The sequence below is a fragment of the Protopterus annectens genome, chromosome 4.part1 (assembly GCF_019279795.1).
Source record: "Protopterus annectens isolate FY-2018-M chromosome 4.part1, PAN1.0, whole genome shotgun sequence".
Lineage (NCBI taxonomy): Eukaryota > Metazoa > Chordata > Ceratodontiformes > Protopteridae > Protopterus > Protopterus annectens.
In genome coordinates this window covers 649,868,158-649,883,617 of record NC_056734.1, presented here as the reverse complement: position 1 = coordinate 649,883,617, position 15,460 = coordinate 649,868,158, and the positions used below count along the sequence as shown (strand labels likewise).

General features: G+C 36.7%; 1 protein-coding gene across 1 annotated transcript in view; it reads left to right on the top strand.

Moving 5' to 3' along the window:
* LOC122801265 (vomeronasal type-2 receptor 26-like) overlaps window positions 1–14,933 on the top strand; it is a 47,854-nt gene extending 32,921 nt beyond the window's left edge. Inside the window, exon 5 of the mRNA XM_044070815.1 lies at window positions 14,038–14,933. Coding sequence (XP_043926750.1) covers window positions 14,038–14,933 — 896 coding nt within the window. The remainder of the gene's footprint in view (window positions 1–14,037) is intronic.
* Window positions 14,934–15,460: the final 527 nt, after the last annotated feature.

The window sequence follows — 15,460 nt, the reverse complement described above, 5'->3', positions numbered from 1 at the left end:
CAAAAGTTGCTTCAGCAAAGTGTTAGTTTAAGGGTGTGCACACTTATGCAACCAGCTTATTGTACATTTTTTTATTTTTTTATATCTTTCCCCTAACAGATTTGTTTTGTTTTTTAATTGAATTGTATAGGCTATTGGTCACGTTAAAGGTGGGAAAAGTTTTGACATGATTTATTGTGGTCTCTGTTTTTTTATATCACAAAAACCTGGCATTTTAACAGGGGTGTGTACACTTTTTATATTCACTTTATATATATATATATATATATATATATATATATATTTATATATATATATATATATATATATATATATATAATATATACATATACATACACACACACACACACACACACACACACACACATATATATATATATATATATATATATATATATATATATATATGCGTGTAGATAGATATACTGCATCAGTTTGAGTGTTTTATGTCTGCAGCGTAAGATCATTAATTATTTATTGGACTCTTTACAGTTTTAATGTCTGCTACCAAGTGTTTATCTCCATTCACTTTATGTTATCGGATCTTACTCATTTCCACAACTCAGTACATGTTTGGATTTTTGCAGTTATTCAGTGCTCATTGCTTGGTGATTATGACCATTCTTTACTTGATACTCAGCAGTCATCAAAACTCAGATCCCTCTAATGGGTGATCACCTTTATTTTAATCCCTAAATGCTCCTAAAATCAATCACACATCAACCTGTATTACCAGCATCCCCTGTTAATTTCTAGGCATATTCTGGGTCACTTACCATCAGTAAGTGTATAGTTTTAGATGTTCATCATTGTCAGGTATTTGCAGTCAAACATTTCCCCACTGTTGGGTGTGTGGTATCCATTAGACAGAGCTTGTTTTGGGTAAGCAGTCAAAATTACTTCAATATATGGATTCCACCTTACAGATCTCTTTCCCAAACTTGCATTAATCTAAACAGAACTGCAGGAGTTGTTCAAAAAATATTGTTGTGCTAATATTTTTTGAAAAGATGACTCTTGTTAATCCTTCAGCAAAATTCCTCCAATTGCTCAACATATCCTCTAATGACAATAGCTCAATTAAAACAGTAAAACACTTTAAATATGCAAGTGTCTACAATGACAATAAACTGTGTCTCATAAACTTTGCAGTACTGCATTATCCTTGTATACCTTGTCAGGCTTCACAGACAGTAATATTTCTTAAGAGACAGTTGGGACTCTATTTGCTTGCTGATTTGTTTATCTGTTTCTTGGTTGGTGGTACTATTCTTACTCTGATAAGGACTGGGGATGGCAAGGAGATCAATGTGCCCCAGGTCTGCATTTTACTGTTGTCAGTAGTGTTTTTCCTAATTTTCTCCCAACTTCACCCATACCCCATTAATACCTTATGGATGGGGCATGCATTTGGCAGACCATGCTAAAACACCTCTCACTTCCACAGGGGGTGACATCAGTAAAACACTCCTCCTACTCTCAGGAAGCACTTTGCTGTTGTCTAAGTGCATTGTGTGCCCTTTGCACAGGACCTTTCATCCTACCCTCCCTGAGTAGGCTCACCCATTGTACCTGCCAGCACCTCAGACACACCTTTCCTGCTTTGTAATTAGGGTTTTAGCCATCTACACCATGGTGCTGGCTTGGTGACTCCACTATCTTTTGCTACTTATTGACTGCTAATAAAAGAAAACCCTCTGTTTAGTGGTAAGAAGAAAGCTTTTTTCTCTTTCTACAGTTTATGGATCAACTTGCTATATACTTGAGAGAATGTCTGCTCACTTCTACCTTCTTAAGGAAAGACTGACATTTAAAAACTGTGCTCCATATTGGGCTCTGTTACAGGAACTATAGTCTTCTGTTATGAACTAAGTGTATTTGTGAGCAAATGGGAGGAACCCATAGCTATCTTCTACAGAGTAAAAATAATTGAAACAAATTCCATTTCAGCAACTATTTGGTTTAAGCAAATCTCTGTTCTTATGCTTGCTTGTACTTGGAGTAAACCAAACAATACTTTTTGTGGCTATTTTCTCTTTCGTATAAGTTAAATACTAGGCCAAAAGATTTCAGGATGTCACATGTAGTAGAAAATGCAGTGGGCAAAATATGATTATAAGATGCAGAAAATATAGGCCAAAAACTGTGTGGTAACTGCCTCACTTCCAGCTGAACACCTGCTGTAACGTGAAGACTGGGTGGGGAGACGGAATAGTATCACACAGTAATAAACTGATACGATGTTTTTATAAAATTGTTCATGAATTGTACTATCATATGCAGACTGATAATCTGAATTACATTTCCTAAAGTTGTAACCCCTGATACATTATATTTCTGTTGTTTATCATTTATAGTCTGTACCTGTACAAAGGAAAACCTTGTAGCAGTGAGTGAGAGGGTCATTTTTTATTTGGGTACAACCAATGAATCATGTTATACCCTGTGTACATACATGAAAAACATGTGACAGTGAGAATATAGTTCTACATTTGGATACAACTTCTATATCATAAAATGAAATGGATAAAGCTATTAAACCTCTTTGTCAGGGTTTTCAGGAAACCAGTGATCAGCAACAGGTGTTACAACAACACTTGTGGCAAACAAATAAATCTTTGTCATTGATAATAAGAAAGTGGGGATGAAATCCAGCACAGTGTATTAGCCCTGCAAGAAAAGTAAAAATCTCAGGTAGGATTTCAGACTCCACCTGCAGGATGGGAGTGTGTCATATTAAGGCCAATTCTTTCTTACAGAAAGTGAATGTAAATGATGATGTAGACACTTTCATCCAAGCATTTTCAAAGGTCAGTGAATGTGAGCGGACCACGGCTGTTGCTTCATTCCTTTCTGCAGTACTACAGAAGGCTTCCTTTTATGTAGAGTTTGTCAATGAAAATAATTATGACAAATGGAAAGTGGAAATACTAGCACACCGGGTTTTAACACCTACTGTAAAGGCCCAAATGCTCCATGCCTGGATTTACAATTTGGAGAATCCACTTTATTCATTTATGATATACCCTGCTCATCTAACCTGTAATTAGTTGCAAACAGAGGATAACCATGTGTCCTAAAAGTAGCAGAGATGATCCTTTTCAACCAGTTCGTGACAGCTTTGATGGGTGCTATAATCCAGTGAGTGCACAAGGAAATAATAACATTGTAGATCATCTTGTTTATGGAAATACTAATTTTGGAATAAAAGCTGTGGATGGGAGACCTTTTATAGACTTTAAAAAGGAACACCAGAAAAAGGATACAACAGAACATAAAATGGATTAAGTGAAGTATCTTAAATGTAATCAGTCTAAACATTTTAATCAAAGTTGTCATGTAGCCAATGAATATATGCAGTCTGCTATACATACTAAAATTTTTCTTTAAAGAAATAAATTTAAATGAATGTCCACAGCATGATTCACATACCAATATCCATTCTCGGCCTAATGACTAAATTTATTCAATACATCATTCCCACCCTCGCTAATTTGACTAAGCGTGCAAACACGGAAGCCCTGACTATCTCTATCCCCTCTGTTGTCAGCCTGATTGCAGTTGGTATTATGAGACAGTGAAGGATATAACTAATGCTTCCAGACAACCTACTACTACTGAACCAGCATGACATGATTTGTGAGAGTGGTAATTATCTGTAAAAAATTAGAAACCACTCACTCACTTACATAGAAAGTCAGTAATCAACACATAATGTCATACATAATGCCACAAGATTACACTAAACTAGCATATACAGAGATTGTAAAAGAAACCCTCCTCATGCCTCTAAGAATCAGAACAAAAAGGTCTTGGCTGGAATCCCTTAATCTAGCTATGTTATACTCACATAACTGAGTGAGTCACCAAACCGCAGACTGTAAATCTTTCACTGCTAATAAGATTTTCTGCCCAAGCAGAAATACCCTAGTAACTCCTAACTTCATCTTCATTCATGCTCATTGACTCTTTACTCATTAGGCCTGACAAAGACAGTAGTTAGTTGCCTTTCTGGTGCCAGGACCCATGACGTCCTGAAGGTGGTACAGTCCCCAAAATACTGCATATATTACAGCAATCTGGTCCTGGCTCACACAGGTGTGAATAACCTGAGATGCACTACCCAGAAGGACATTCAGAGAAATATACTTGAGATTGTAATGCATGCACGCAAGACTTTGACCTTGAGTGGAATTCTACCCTCAAATGATGCATAATACAAAGAGACGATAACTAGCTTAATAACTGATTATATAGCTGGGTTTTTCTAGCAGGATCTAGTATGTGCCACCTTTGGACAAGATAACTGATATTTCAATTTTCTTTGCTAGGGATCCATAACTTTAATTACACATATTCTACATACTTGCCAAAGCATTTGCATCCCCCATAGGGCATGTTTTCAGAGACATTCCACTGTATATATATGTGTATATATATATATATATATATATATATATATATATATATATATATATATATATATATATATACATATGTATTGGGTCTATATTATATCAGCAAATGCTTGAAATGTGCTCCCCACACCCTGTACTTAAATATACCATCTCCGAGATCCCACCACAGTGGAGGAAATGGCAAAGTCCCGAAAAAGGCCCAGTGATTTTTTTTCCCTGGGAAAAAAAATCGCTGCTCCATGCTTTCGGAATTTTGCCATTTCGAGTAAACACATTCAATTAAACAGTGTTTGCAACTTTAAGCATTCACTTACATAAAAGGAACCCATATGTATCAATGGGTCCCTATCAGATTATTGAAGTTTCAAACTTTGAAAGTCATATGGTCAGGACCATATGATTGAAGGTTTGAAACTTTGAACATTTCAAATGGAGATCACATACAGCACGGTAGAGGAAATTTACCCTTTTCTGCAATGTAGTGCAATCTCAGAGTTGGCATATTTAATTAGCAGGGGGTGGGGGATGCTGGGGTGCATGCCATCCTGTCAAACATTAAAAATTCAAAAATATAATTTTTTAAAATGTTTTATGTTCCGAAACTTCGATCATATTGTCTCGGCTATATGAATTTTGAAGTTTCAGAACTTCAATAATCTGACATAGATCTGTATACATATATATCGTGCTTTACCGTGCTGTACTGTGATCGTCATTTGGGTGGGAGGTTGGCATAATGGTTAAGGTGTTTACCTTACAAACATAAGGTGCAGGGTTTGATTCTCACATGGGGTAATTGGCTAGGCTGAAAATGGCCCACAAGGGCAGTTAGCCTAGTACTAATCTATATATATATATATATCTATATATATATATATATATATATATGTGTGTGTGTGTGTGTGTGTGTGTGTGTGTGTGTGTGTGTGCGTGTATGTATAAAGCTTACAGTAAATTCCAGTCAGAACCACATTAAGATGTTCTGCTAAGGGCAAGACATCTTAACCATAAATTGCAATATATCAAAACTCTACTTAAAAAAAAAAAAATTAAAACACATTCTTATCTGTGTTGTGACATAGATTTATTTTCATTGTAAAGACAGCACTCCAGCTTTACTGGATCTCAGTACCTATAATGCATTCAAACCTGATGGAAACCAATGGGAATTACCGCAGTACTGCAAGAATCAGTCATCTCCAGATAGTTTACTCTGAATCCACAAACAGTATTTAGTGAAGTTAAAATTAAACTAAACAAGACAACTGATACATTTATAGCATGCTACAGGTCACCTTACATGTATCTAGGGGGCCATGAAAGCTTTCTAAATGTGCTTACCTAATTATTCATAAATAAAAATATTTTTTGATTAACTGGAGTGCCTATACCACAAAGGGTGGGTATGCCCAATGGTTCCTAGTCTCAGTAAATGTTAAGTCCCTTGTGGAAATATGTAACCAGCCAACTAGAGTTCAAAATGTTTTTGATTTCATCCCACTAACACTTGCACTGATTTGTACTTGTCACTAGTGGTTAATCCTAATGACAAATCAGTAATCATCTCTGAATTCAAGGACTTAAAAAAGATAAATTAATTAAAACTATGCAATGAACTTTCACAAGTCACTAACAAAATCTGCAGCCCTCATGTATTCTCAGTTGTCACTTCTACCAATGAAAAAAACAAACACCACCATGTGCTGGGTCTGACGGCTGATAAAATATAGACTCCTCGAGCAATAAAATGCAGGAAATCAGTTCAAAACAGTTCAAAACACGATCACCAACTGTAGTATAAAATCCAAGCAGTTTATTGGTATAAAACTGTTAGCGCTTTCATCCTTAGGCTTCTTCAGACAGTTACAAAAGAAAAGCATGCCTATCCCAATTTAAATACTGGAGCACTGTTGTTGATAGGTTAAACCCAAACACATGTCAAACACTAATTACTATGCATCTAAAAAACTGCTCAATATACAATAAAGACACAGTACTTCAAATTCAACAAGGCTAACAAGCGCTAAATGTTAAAAACAAAAGTAAAAATAATAAAAACATCTAGAAACTGTCACATAGACAGTATTTACATATACCATCATCAAAAATATCAAAAACATCATCAAAAACATTAAGGTCTAAAACATCTCCTTTTCCTTAACACAGGGGTTATATTGACCTTATCATTGAGTCCTGGGAACTTATCTGCCCTACATCTGATGATCCATTGCATCTCTCTCTCTAAGGTATGGTTAATAATGCCCCCCCCTCTCTTACTAGGACATACTACCTCTATAACACAAAATGAGAAAGTATGCTGCGGGCAAGTGACTATAACATGTCTGGCTAAGGCATTCGTGGTGTTAGCTATCCTGATCTGATACATATGTTCCCTCACCCGCTCCCTCAAAGTCCTATTAGTTTTGCCTATATAGAACGAGGTGCAGGCGGAGCACCTAGCCAAATAGACTACATTAGAATCTAAGCAATTGGTACATGTAGAAAACTTGAACTCATAATTGGTAACAGGATGGGTGAATGAATCCCTAGTATCTATAAACCCACACTGGTTACAATTGCCACATGGATGTGTATTCCATGTTGGTCCATTTATACGTCCTACAACTGGTGGTACAGGCCTATGACATAGCATACTCTTGAGGTTGGGTTTATTCTTATAGCTAATAGAAGGTTTCAAACCCACAATTCCCTTGACCACAGGATCCAGAGTCAAGATCTCCCATCTATCTTCCATAAACCTCCTAATAGACCTGGCATCCTTAGTATAACAAAGGGGGGCTCTAACGATACCTTGTGGGAGCCCATTGCCTATAGGTACAACATCATCGGCTACCCCTAGATCTGAAAAATAGGGTCTGGCCACAGTACTACGTAACGAATCCACCTCTATTTTCATCCTATTAAAAGTAACTGAGTCATAACCTCGGGACAAGAACATCTCTCCCATTTTCTTTAACTCTCGGGAGTAACCCATATCAGAGGGATTCAACCTTGAAGCCCTCATGATTTGTCCTTTCATGACATTTTCAAACACATAGGTAGGATGCATACTACTCCTATGAAGGAGTGCGCTCCGATAGCATGGTTTCCTATGTATAGAAGTATTAATCAGTCCACCTGGCAGTCTACGAATATCCACATCTAAAAAAGAGATAACATCCTCTGAGTAGCCAAGTGTAAACTTCAAAAATCCAGTAGAGTGGTTCACATTATGAACAAATAACAACAATTCCTCTAGAGAGCCACACCAAACGAGGAAGAGGTCATCTACAAACCTCCTATAAAACTTCACATGGTCTCTAAAACCACTAGAACCAAACAAATACTGATCCTCCCACTCTGCCATAACTATGTTGGCGTAGCTATTGGCACATGAAGTGCCCATAGCTACGCCATCATTCTGCAGGTACATATCCTCACCAAACATAAACACGTTATTGGTGAGTACAGTTTCCAAAAACAAAGATAGTAAATCTATAAACCTGTTCGTGTAACTAGAGTTCTTATGTAAGTGGTTAAGATAGAACTGGACCCCTACCTCATTGGGTATAATGGTAAACAAACTCACCACATCGAGCGTTACCATTAGAAACTTATTATTAGGTTCCACATCCTTCATAAAATCATACAAATCTATCAGAAACTGTTTGCTATCTTTAAGAATATGGACACACTTGTCTACCAGTGGTCTAGAGTAGTATTCTATGTAAATGGACATCGGTTCGGTCAACCATCCCTGCCCTGAGACAATAGGTCTCATTGGAGGTGGATCCATAGACTTATGTACCTTGGGTAACCCTTGTATTATAGGTATACGTAGAATACTACTCTAGACCACTGGTAGACAAGCAGATTATGGTGGTTTGGGCACACAGGAAGAAGGCAAGAGGAAATTAGGGCAGCCAGCAAATAGGTGGATGGATTGTGTGACAGAAGACCTGTGACAGTCAGGTATGAGTGTTGAAGAAGGTAGGAGAGTGACATTGCATAGGGAGAGATGTTGACAAGTGACATGACGGCCTGATCCCATGTAGAAAATGGGAAAAGGGAGGTGATGATGATGATGTTGAAATTGTTGCTTCCCTTCCTTCAGAAAGTTATTATTGAACATGTCCTTATTCCACACTCTAAAACTAAAAATAACACTTCAGTGGGCCCTCTACCTATACCTGGTTGCTTAATCAACAACTGTCACTGAAGCCCTCCTAAATCTGTTCAGCACATGCATAGCCACAGGGTATGAGGTATGAGGTATGGAAAACAGCTATTGTTATGCCCCGTCTGCAAAAGGGGATCCAACTTAGATTCTGTGAGCAACAGATCCTTCAGCCTAACTGGTTTAATTTAAAAGCCTGGAATGTATTGTATCTGATTTTTTCACCAACAATATAGAAAGTATTGTTGTTCTAGATACGTAAAAAATATGGTTTGTCAAAGGAATATAATGTCTACTCAATCTAGTAAACTTCTTCAAAGAAGTTACTGAGGCTGTGGAGAGCAGCCATGCAGTTCATATAATGGGCATGGATTCAGCCATGCTCTTTAATACTGTTCTCCATTCTGGGACTGTAAATAACCTTAAAGGTCTAATGTAGACCCTTGTGTTGCATAATGGATAACAAAATAGCTAACAGACAGAACTCATGCATTTCAAGTAACATGTGCCACCTCATAATTCAAAAAATGTCCCAGTGGCCCTCAACAGGGCTTACTACAGGGCTTAGTACTGTGGCCCCTTTCATTTTACATATACTACTCAGAACTTCAAAGCACTGCCCCATACATATGACTAAATACATTTGCTGATGTCCTCAAGCTGTCTGTAGTCTATTACTCAGCATCTGATATCATGTTACTGCAGAAAAGTCTAAGCCACACAAATCAGTGGTATATTATAAATGGCTTTAAATTAAATATTATGAAGTGCAGTGTTTTCACATTTGGTAAAGAAATAATGATAGTAGCTTACAATATAGACAGCACCCCAGTCTTGATTGCTCTGGTCTACAGAGTTCTTGGTAACTTATTCAACAACTCTCTGTCCTTTGACAATCAGGTAACAACAGTAGTCAGGAAATTCTTCTGTGCAGACTAATAATTAAAGATGTCTTATCCAAGTCAAAATAAATGATCACTTCTTTGTACCCTATACTGATCGCACCATTTATAGAATACAATGCTCCTTTTACTACATATCTATCTAAATAAACCATGCACTAAAATTATAACTTGATTGAAGACTCCTATCTACCAAAATAGGCTTGAAGCTCTGTTGCTGTAATCTGCCATTTAAAGACTCCTACCAGGTGATTTATGCATAACATTCACTGCTGTTAAGGCCCCAACCCTTCTTGACCCCTCTACTCCAACACAAAACAATTGGCCTCACAAACACTTAAACCAAATATTGATTTTCCATCAATAAACAAATAATGCCAGCAGGATGGAGAGATTTATTCTGCACCACTTTCCCAATCTCTGTAATACTCTTCTCTTACATATAAAACAGTCTTGTACTTCTTTGAAGGAATACCTTAATTAATATATGGGCACCCACACATTCATCCAGGGACTGACATATTTTGTTCCCTCCTCTAGGCAGGAGGTATCATTTGAGGCTAGGTATTGACTGGCTTTTGGCACCAGTGACTTTGGTCTATGGGCAGACTCTGTCTTGTAAACGGTAAGGGTCTATACTTCTGTATTTGTAACTAAAGTGTAGGTAAGGATGGAAGGAGCAGACATCTAGCTAGCTATTCTAGTGCCTGTGCTTCGATGTAATTGAAATATATTGTTTTAACCTAAAGTATGGCTTTCAGAGCCCCTTAGTGAGATTGTACACTATGAAGGATCCTTTGTGTGACTAGGCATAAACACAGTTAGACTCATAGTTAAAATCATAAATGTGCACTGGTATATTTTGGTGATTATAGGCTATATTGCCCAGAAGCTGTTCCTATGCAGAGAGTAACTGAAAAAGATATTGCAATGCCCTAGTACAGATGTTCCCTAGACCTGGAATATCGAAAGAGATTCTAAGGGGCCAGTAAATTTCATTTCTGTCAAAGATGATAAAGAAATTGGTCATGTTTTGTTAAAATCATACATATTTGTACTTCATTGTGCCCCTTCCAAATGGATGAGCTTTTCAAACAGTTTAATAGGACTGGAAATCAATGCTAAGAAATGATATAAATAAGGATGGGAAAATAGGACTTCCTGTTACAGAGTTCCCATTTTACTTTATGTTTGATAACACACGCATCGCCAGTCCTATACTTGCTTTATCCTATTTGAACTGTTATATGGAGGAACAACCCATGGGAATTCGGATATACCTGATTCATTTTTTATATAGTTAAATACTGTGAATTAATTTTTGCTTCAGTATTTATTATAATATAGAGCATTATTCTAAGTTCCTTCTTACAAACTTTAGTTTAGATATTTTTGTTACATTTTACTTTATATTTTTATAAAACCTCAATAAAAGTGCAAATTGAAAGGAAGCAAAAGGCAAATATATGTCTCTAGTCTTTGTCTCCAGAATCTTGGAATCCATCTCCAAATAAATGACACAGTTTATTTTGTAAAATTAGCAAGGAATTAAAGGCATATTTTTTAAGCAGTCCAACTGCAAATACTCCACCAATGGAAATGTCACACAGACGTTCCATAATCTGGATTCAAACTTACTCTTTTGTATTGCTGACGACTTTTATTCACTGTAACTATTTTCTGTTGTTATATCATATTAATCCATTCCTTTACTTATTTACATACCTTTGTTAATAGTAATTGCTACAGCATTGTGAAAAACCTCAACAAGCATCTTTGTCCTATTATTATTATTTCCAGTTACCAGTACATTCTTGGTCTTAGTATAATTGTACTCCTGGGGTTAACCTAAAAACAGTCCTTGTTGATCACTGTTCTGACCTTGTAAACAAATAAATACATACAGACATACACACATACAATTATTTCAAGCACAGGCATTGAGGCTTGACAATATTCCAAAACACTTGTTCCCATAAAAAGTGCTCGGGCTGTTCTTAAAAATATCTAAGCTAGTGCTTCCTTTAATGTAATTGGATAGTCTGTTCCGCGCATCAGCTGCTCTCTCAGAAAACCAGTTAGTACACTTCTCAATCTTAAAGAATTTTCTGCACAGGTTGTCTGTTGATTCTCCACTTTTTGATAAGCCCAGATATTCCCAGAGGTAGTTGTCTCTAAATGCCTTATATACTCGAATAAGGTCTCCTCTTAAATATCTATTAGAGACACTGTCCATGCAGGAATCTTATCATACAATGGTATAAAATATCATCTAGGTATCTATATGTCCATCTCTGATAGCAGAAATAAAGTGGTAGATGTACCCAGAAATGTGACTGTCTTTGAAATATCATCTGTTACAAGTCAGAAAGTCAAGTAGCAAACATTAGGATACTTAGCCAATGGTATCAACACTGAAATCCTGGAATTCCATTCCTGCCTAAATCTGTAAAGAGCAATCTACCAATGTAAATATAGGAGAAACCTGATGCTAACTTACCCACTGATGATACTCTATAAGATATATTAATTGGTAACAATCAACCCTGAACATATTCCTTGCACACACTTAATACTAACTAACTCATAACTTTTTAAGTCACTCACTTTACTCATTGCAGACTTATACACACTACAAACTGTAGTCACATAAAATTCAGTTGAACATATTTTGTAATTCCCTGCTTTAGTCTCTTTCCCCCTTTTGCTTCCTAGCTTCCTACCCTCCCTACAAAATTTCTCAGTTACCTCTTTGCATCATCTCTCCTACTGTGCTACTCTTTTGTTCCCTGATATATTTGGTCTTTCTTTCAGATCACATATATTCATGATGCTTATAAAACTGTCACATATTTGTATTTACGTATATGTTGAATGTTGCTAAATCTACTGCATCTAATGATAAGCATTTCATCTGGACTTAAAAGGCTTATCTACAAGATATCTTTTATTCTGCCATTCTTACTGTTTACTGAATTTCATTGCCTAAGATTACTCTTAGACTGAAATGTTTTCTCAAACTTCACACAACTGGCTGAAGAAAATAATGTACATGAAATATGCTAGTTTCAAATTAACACCTCCATATTAGCTTCAAATTTTCACATCCTTGTTTAAAAAAGAGTAGTATTGTATGGTACCTGTTACTATGCCTACAAACTTTTTAATTTATGTAATGTGTTTCTGGGTTTATCAATCTTCTTGATTTAATTATTGATTCTGCATGTTTTACCCTTTAATTTACTTTTTCTTATATGTCATGTCTTAATGACCTAATGCCAGCTGAGTACCTACAAAATGCAGCAAAAGCCATAGCTATCCCCATCTCCATCTTAATAAATAGAACTATTAAAGAAGCTATCATCCCCTCACTCTGGAAAGTGTCACATGTGATACCACTCCTCAAGGGTGGACCATCCACAGAATTCTCCAACTACAGACCCATAGCCGTTCTATCCCCCATGGCTAAGATCATGGAGAAGTGCATTCACAAACAGCTAATGTACTTTCTCCTCCAAAACAAACTGTTGTCAACTCCCAGCATGACTTCAGACCCCACCATAGTACCACTACTGCACTGCTCTCTTTTACTAACACCATTAATTCTAATAGAAATAATGCCCAACTCTCATATTCCCTATTCCTTGACCTCTCCAAGGCTTTTGACATGGTCAGTCACCAGCTATTTATTATTGCTCTAGAAAGTTATCCCTTGATCACCAATCCATCCAGTGGTTCCAACACTACCTGCAGGATAGTCATCAGGCTGTTCTGTGGCAAAACCAACTCTCTTCCCCCTTACCTGTTACTATAGTAGTTTCATCTTGGGCCCATTACTTTTTTCCATCTTTATAAATGCTCTCCCCACAGTCAACCCAAATGCTTCATGCATACAATATGCAGACGATTCCACCCTCATTTGTTCAGCCAATATCCCACAGGACCTCCAGACCATGACCCAATCCACATTTAAAACTGTTGAGAGATGCTTCTCTAACCGTGGTCTAATAGTAAACCCCAATAAAACCAAATTACTTCACCCCCACCCGTCAGTCACCAACAATTACCTTCACAGTTATATCTAACAATGGTACTACAATCTACCCAGATACTAACACTAAATTACTAGGTGTAATAATAGACAGAAACCTCAAATTTGACCTGCACGTAAACTTAACTAAACAATAAAAAACACTAATAAAAAAGTGGGATCCCTATATAGAAACTTTGCATTTCTCACCCCAACTGCCAGAACTACCATTGCCAGCTCCCACCTACTTTTGACCCTCTTATATGCTTTCCTATACTGACTAACTTGCAAAAACTGAACAACCATGTTGCCAGATTTGCTAGAGGTTCAGCTTTCTGCACTCACCACTGCCTAAACCTATAAGATGTAAACTGACTTGAATTCCCTTATCTGCTCCTCTATAACCAACTCACTACTGCTATGTAGTTATTAACATGACTGAATACCATACATCTTGGAGTAGTATTTAATTTCTGTAAATATGACCTTTACATATTTTCTCTCGCTTAGATGCAAATAACTGCTTCAGATGTCCAGAGGATCAGTGGCCTAATGATGAACAGCATATGTGCATCCAGAAGTCTATGGATTATCTGTCTTATGAAGAAGCTCTGGGAACAAGTCGGACTAGTTGCACAGTTTTCTTCTCTTTATTTACTAAATCTATATTCTGTACTTTCATTAAGTATCAGGACACTCCAGTTGTGAAAGCCAACAACCGTGAACTCAGCTACATCATCCTTAGTTCCCTATTCCTTTGTTTTCTTTCCCGCTTGCTGTTCATTGGACAGCCCCAGAAAGTCATAAGTTTGCTTCATCAGACTAGTTTTGGAATAATATTCTCTTTATATGTTTCTGGAATACTGGCCAAAACTATTACTGTTGCCATTGCTTTTAAAGCCACAACACCTGACAGCATTTTACGACATTACATTGGACCCAAAACTCCCTACTGCATTGCATTCCTTGGCACCATGCATCAAGCTGTATTGTCTATTATTTGGCTGGTGAAATTTGCCCCATATCCTGAAATGAATATGAAGACTGAAGAAGGCAAAATTGTACTGGAGTGCAAAGTGAGTTCAGTGATTATGTTCTACTTTATGCTTGGATACATGGGTCTCTTGGCCAGTGTCAGATTTGTTATGGCATTTCTTGCAAGAAAATTGCCAGACCGTTTTAATGAGGCTAAATTCATTAGTTTCAGCATGATTGTGTTTGTTAGTGTCTGGCTCTCTTTCATACCAGCATACCTCAGCATAAATGGAAAGTATATGGTGGCTGTGGAGATATTTGCTATCTTAACACCTGGTGCATGTATAATTATTTGCATATTTTGCCCAAAATGCTATGTTATTATTCTGAGGCCCCACAGAAACACAAGGGGGATCTTGCAGCAAATATGAAATTCTCTGCATAAAAATAGGCAATCTTCTGTTTAATTCCTCCAGGTGTTACAGATATATTTATGTGTGTGTGTGGAGGGGGGGGCAATTGGTCTGTCCTGTATCAAGTTATAGAAATAGATGTTGGATCACATATACCTACGATTGTATAACTTGTTAATTATCAACTCTGACAGGAACAGCCACAGTGAATGCATTAAGTATTAAATATTTAATATTACAATAAACAGACATTTATTTCAAAAGTTATTTTTCTTAATGCTGGTACACTTTATAATATGCTAAATTCAGCTTTCACAGTTTACAAGAAATAATTGTACTTCACAAAAACAATAAACTCTATGCATATGTAACAAGCAAATCTTTACTTATTACATTAAAACTATATTCACAGCCTATTCTTAAGTTTTCCATGTATAAATTCAGTATCACTCACATTCTTTTCACCATCTTCAAAGACATTTCCAGGGATTCAGAAAACTTCCGTGCAGGAATAACCTATTCCTGCATGGAAGGGACCATTCTCA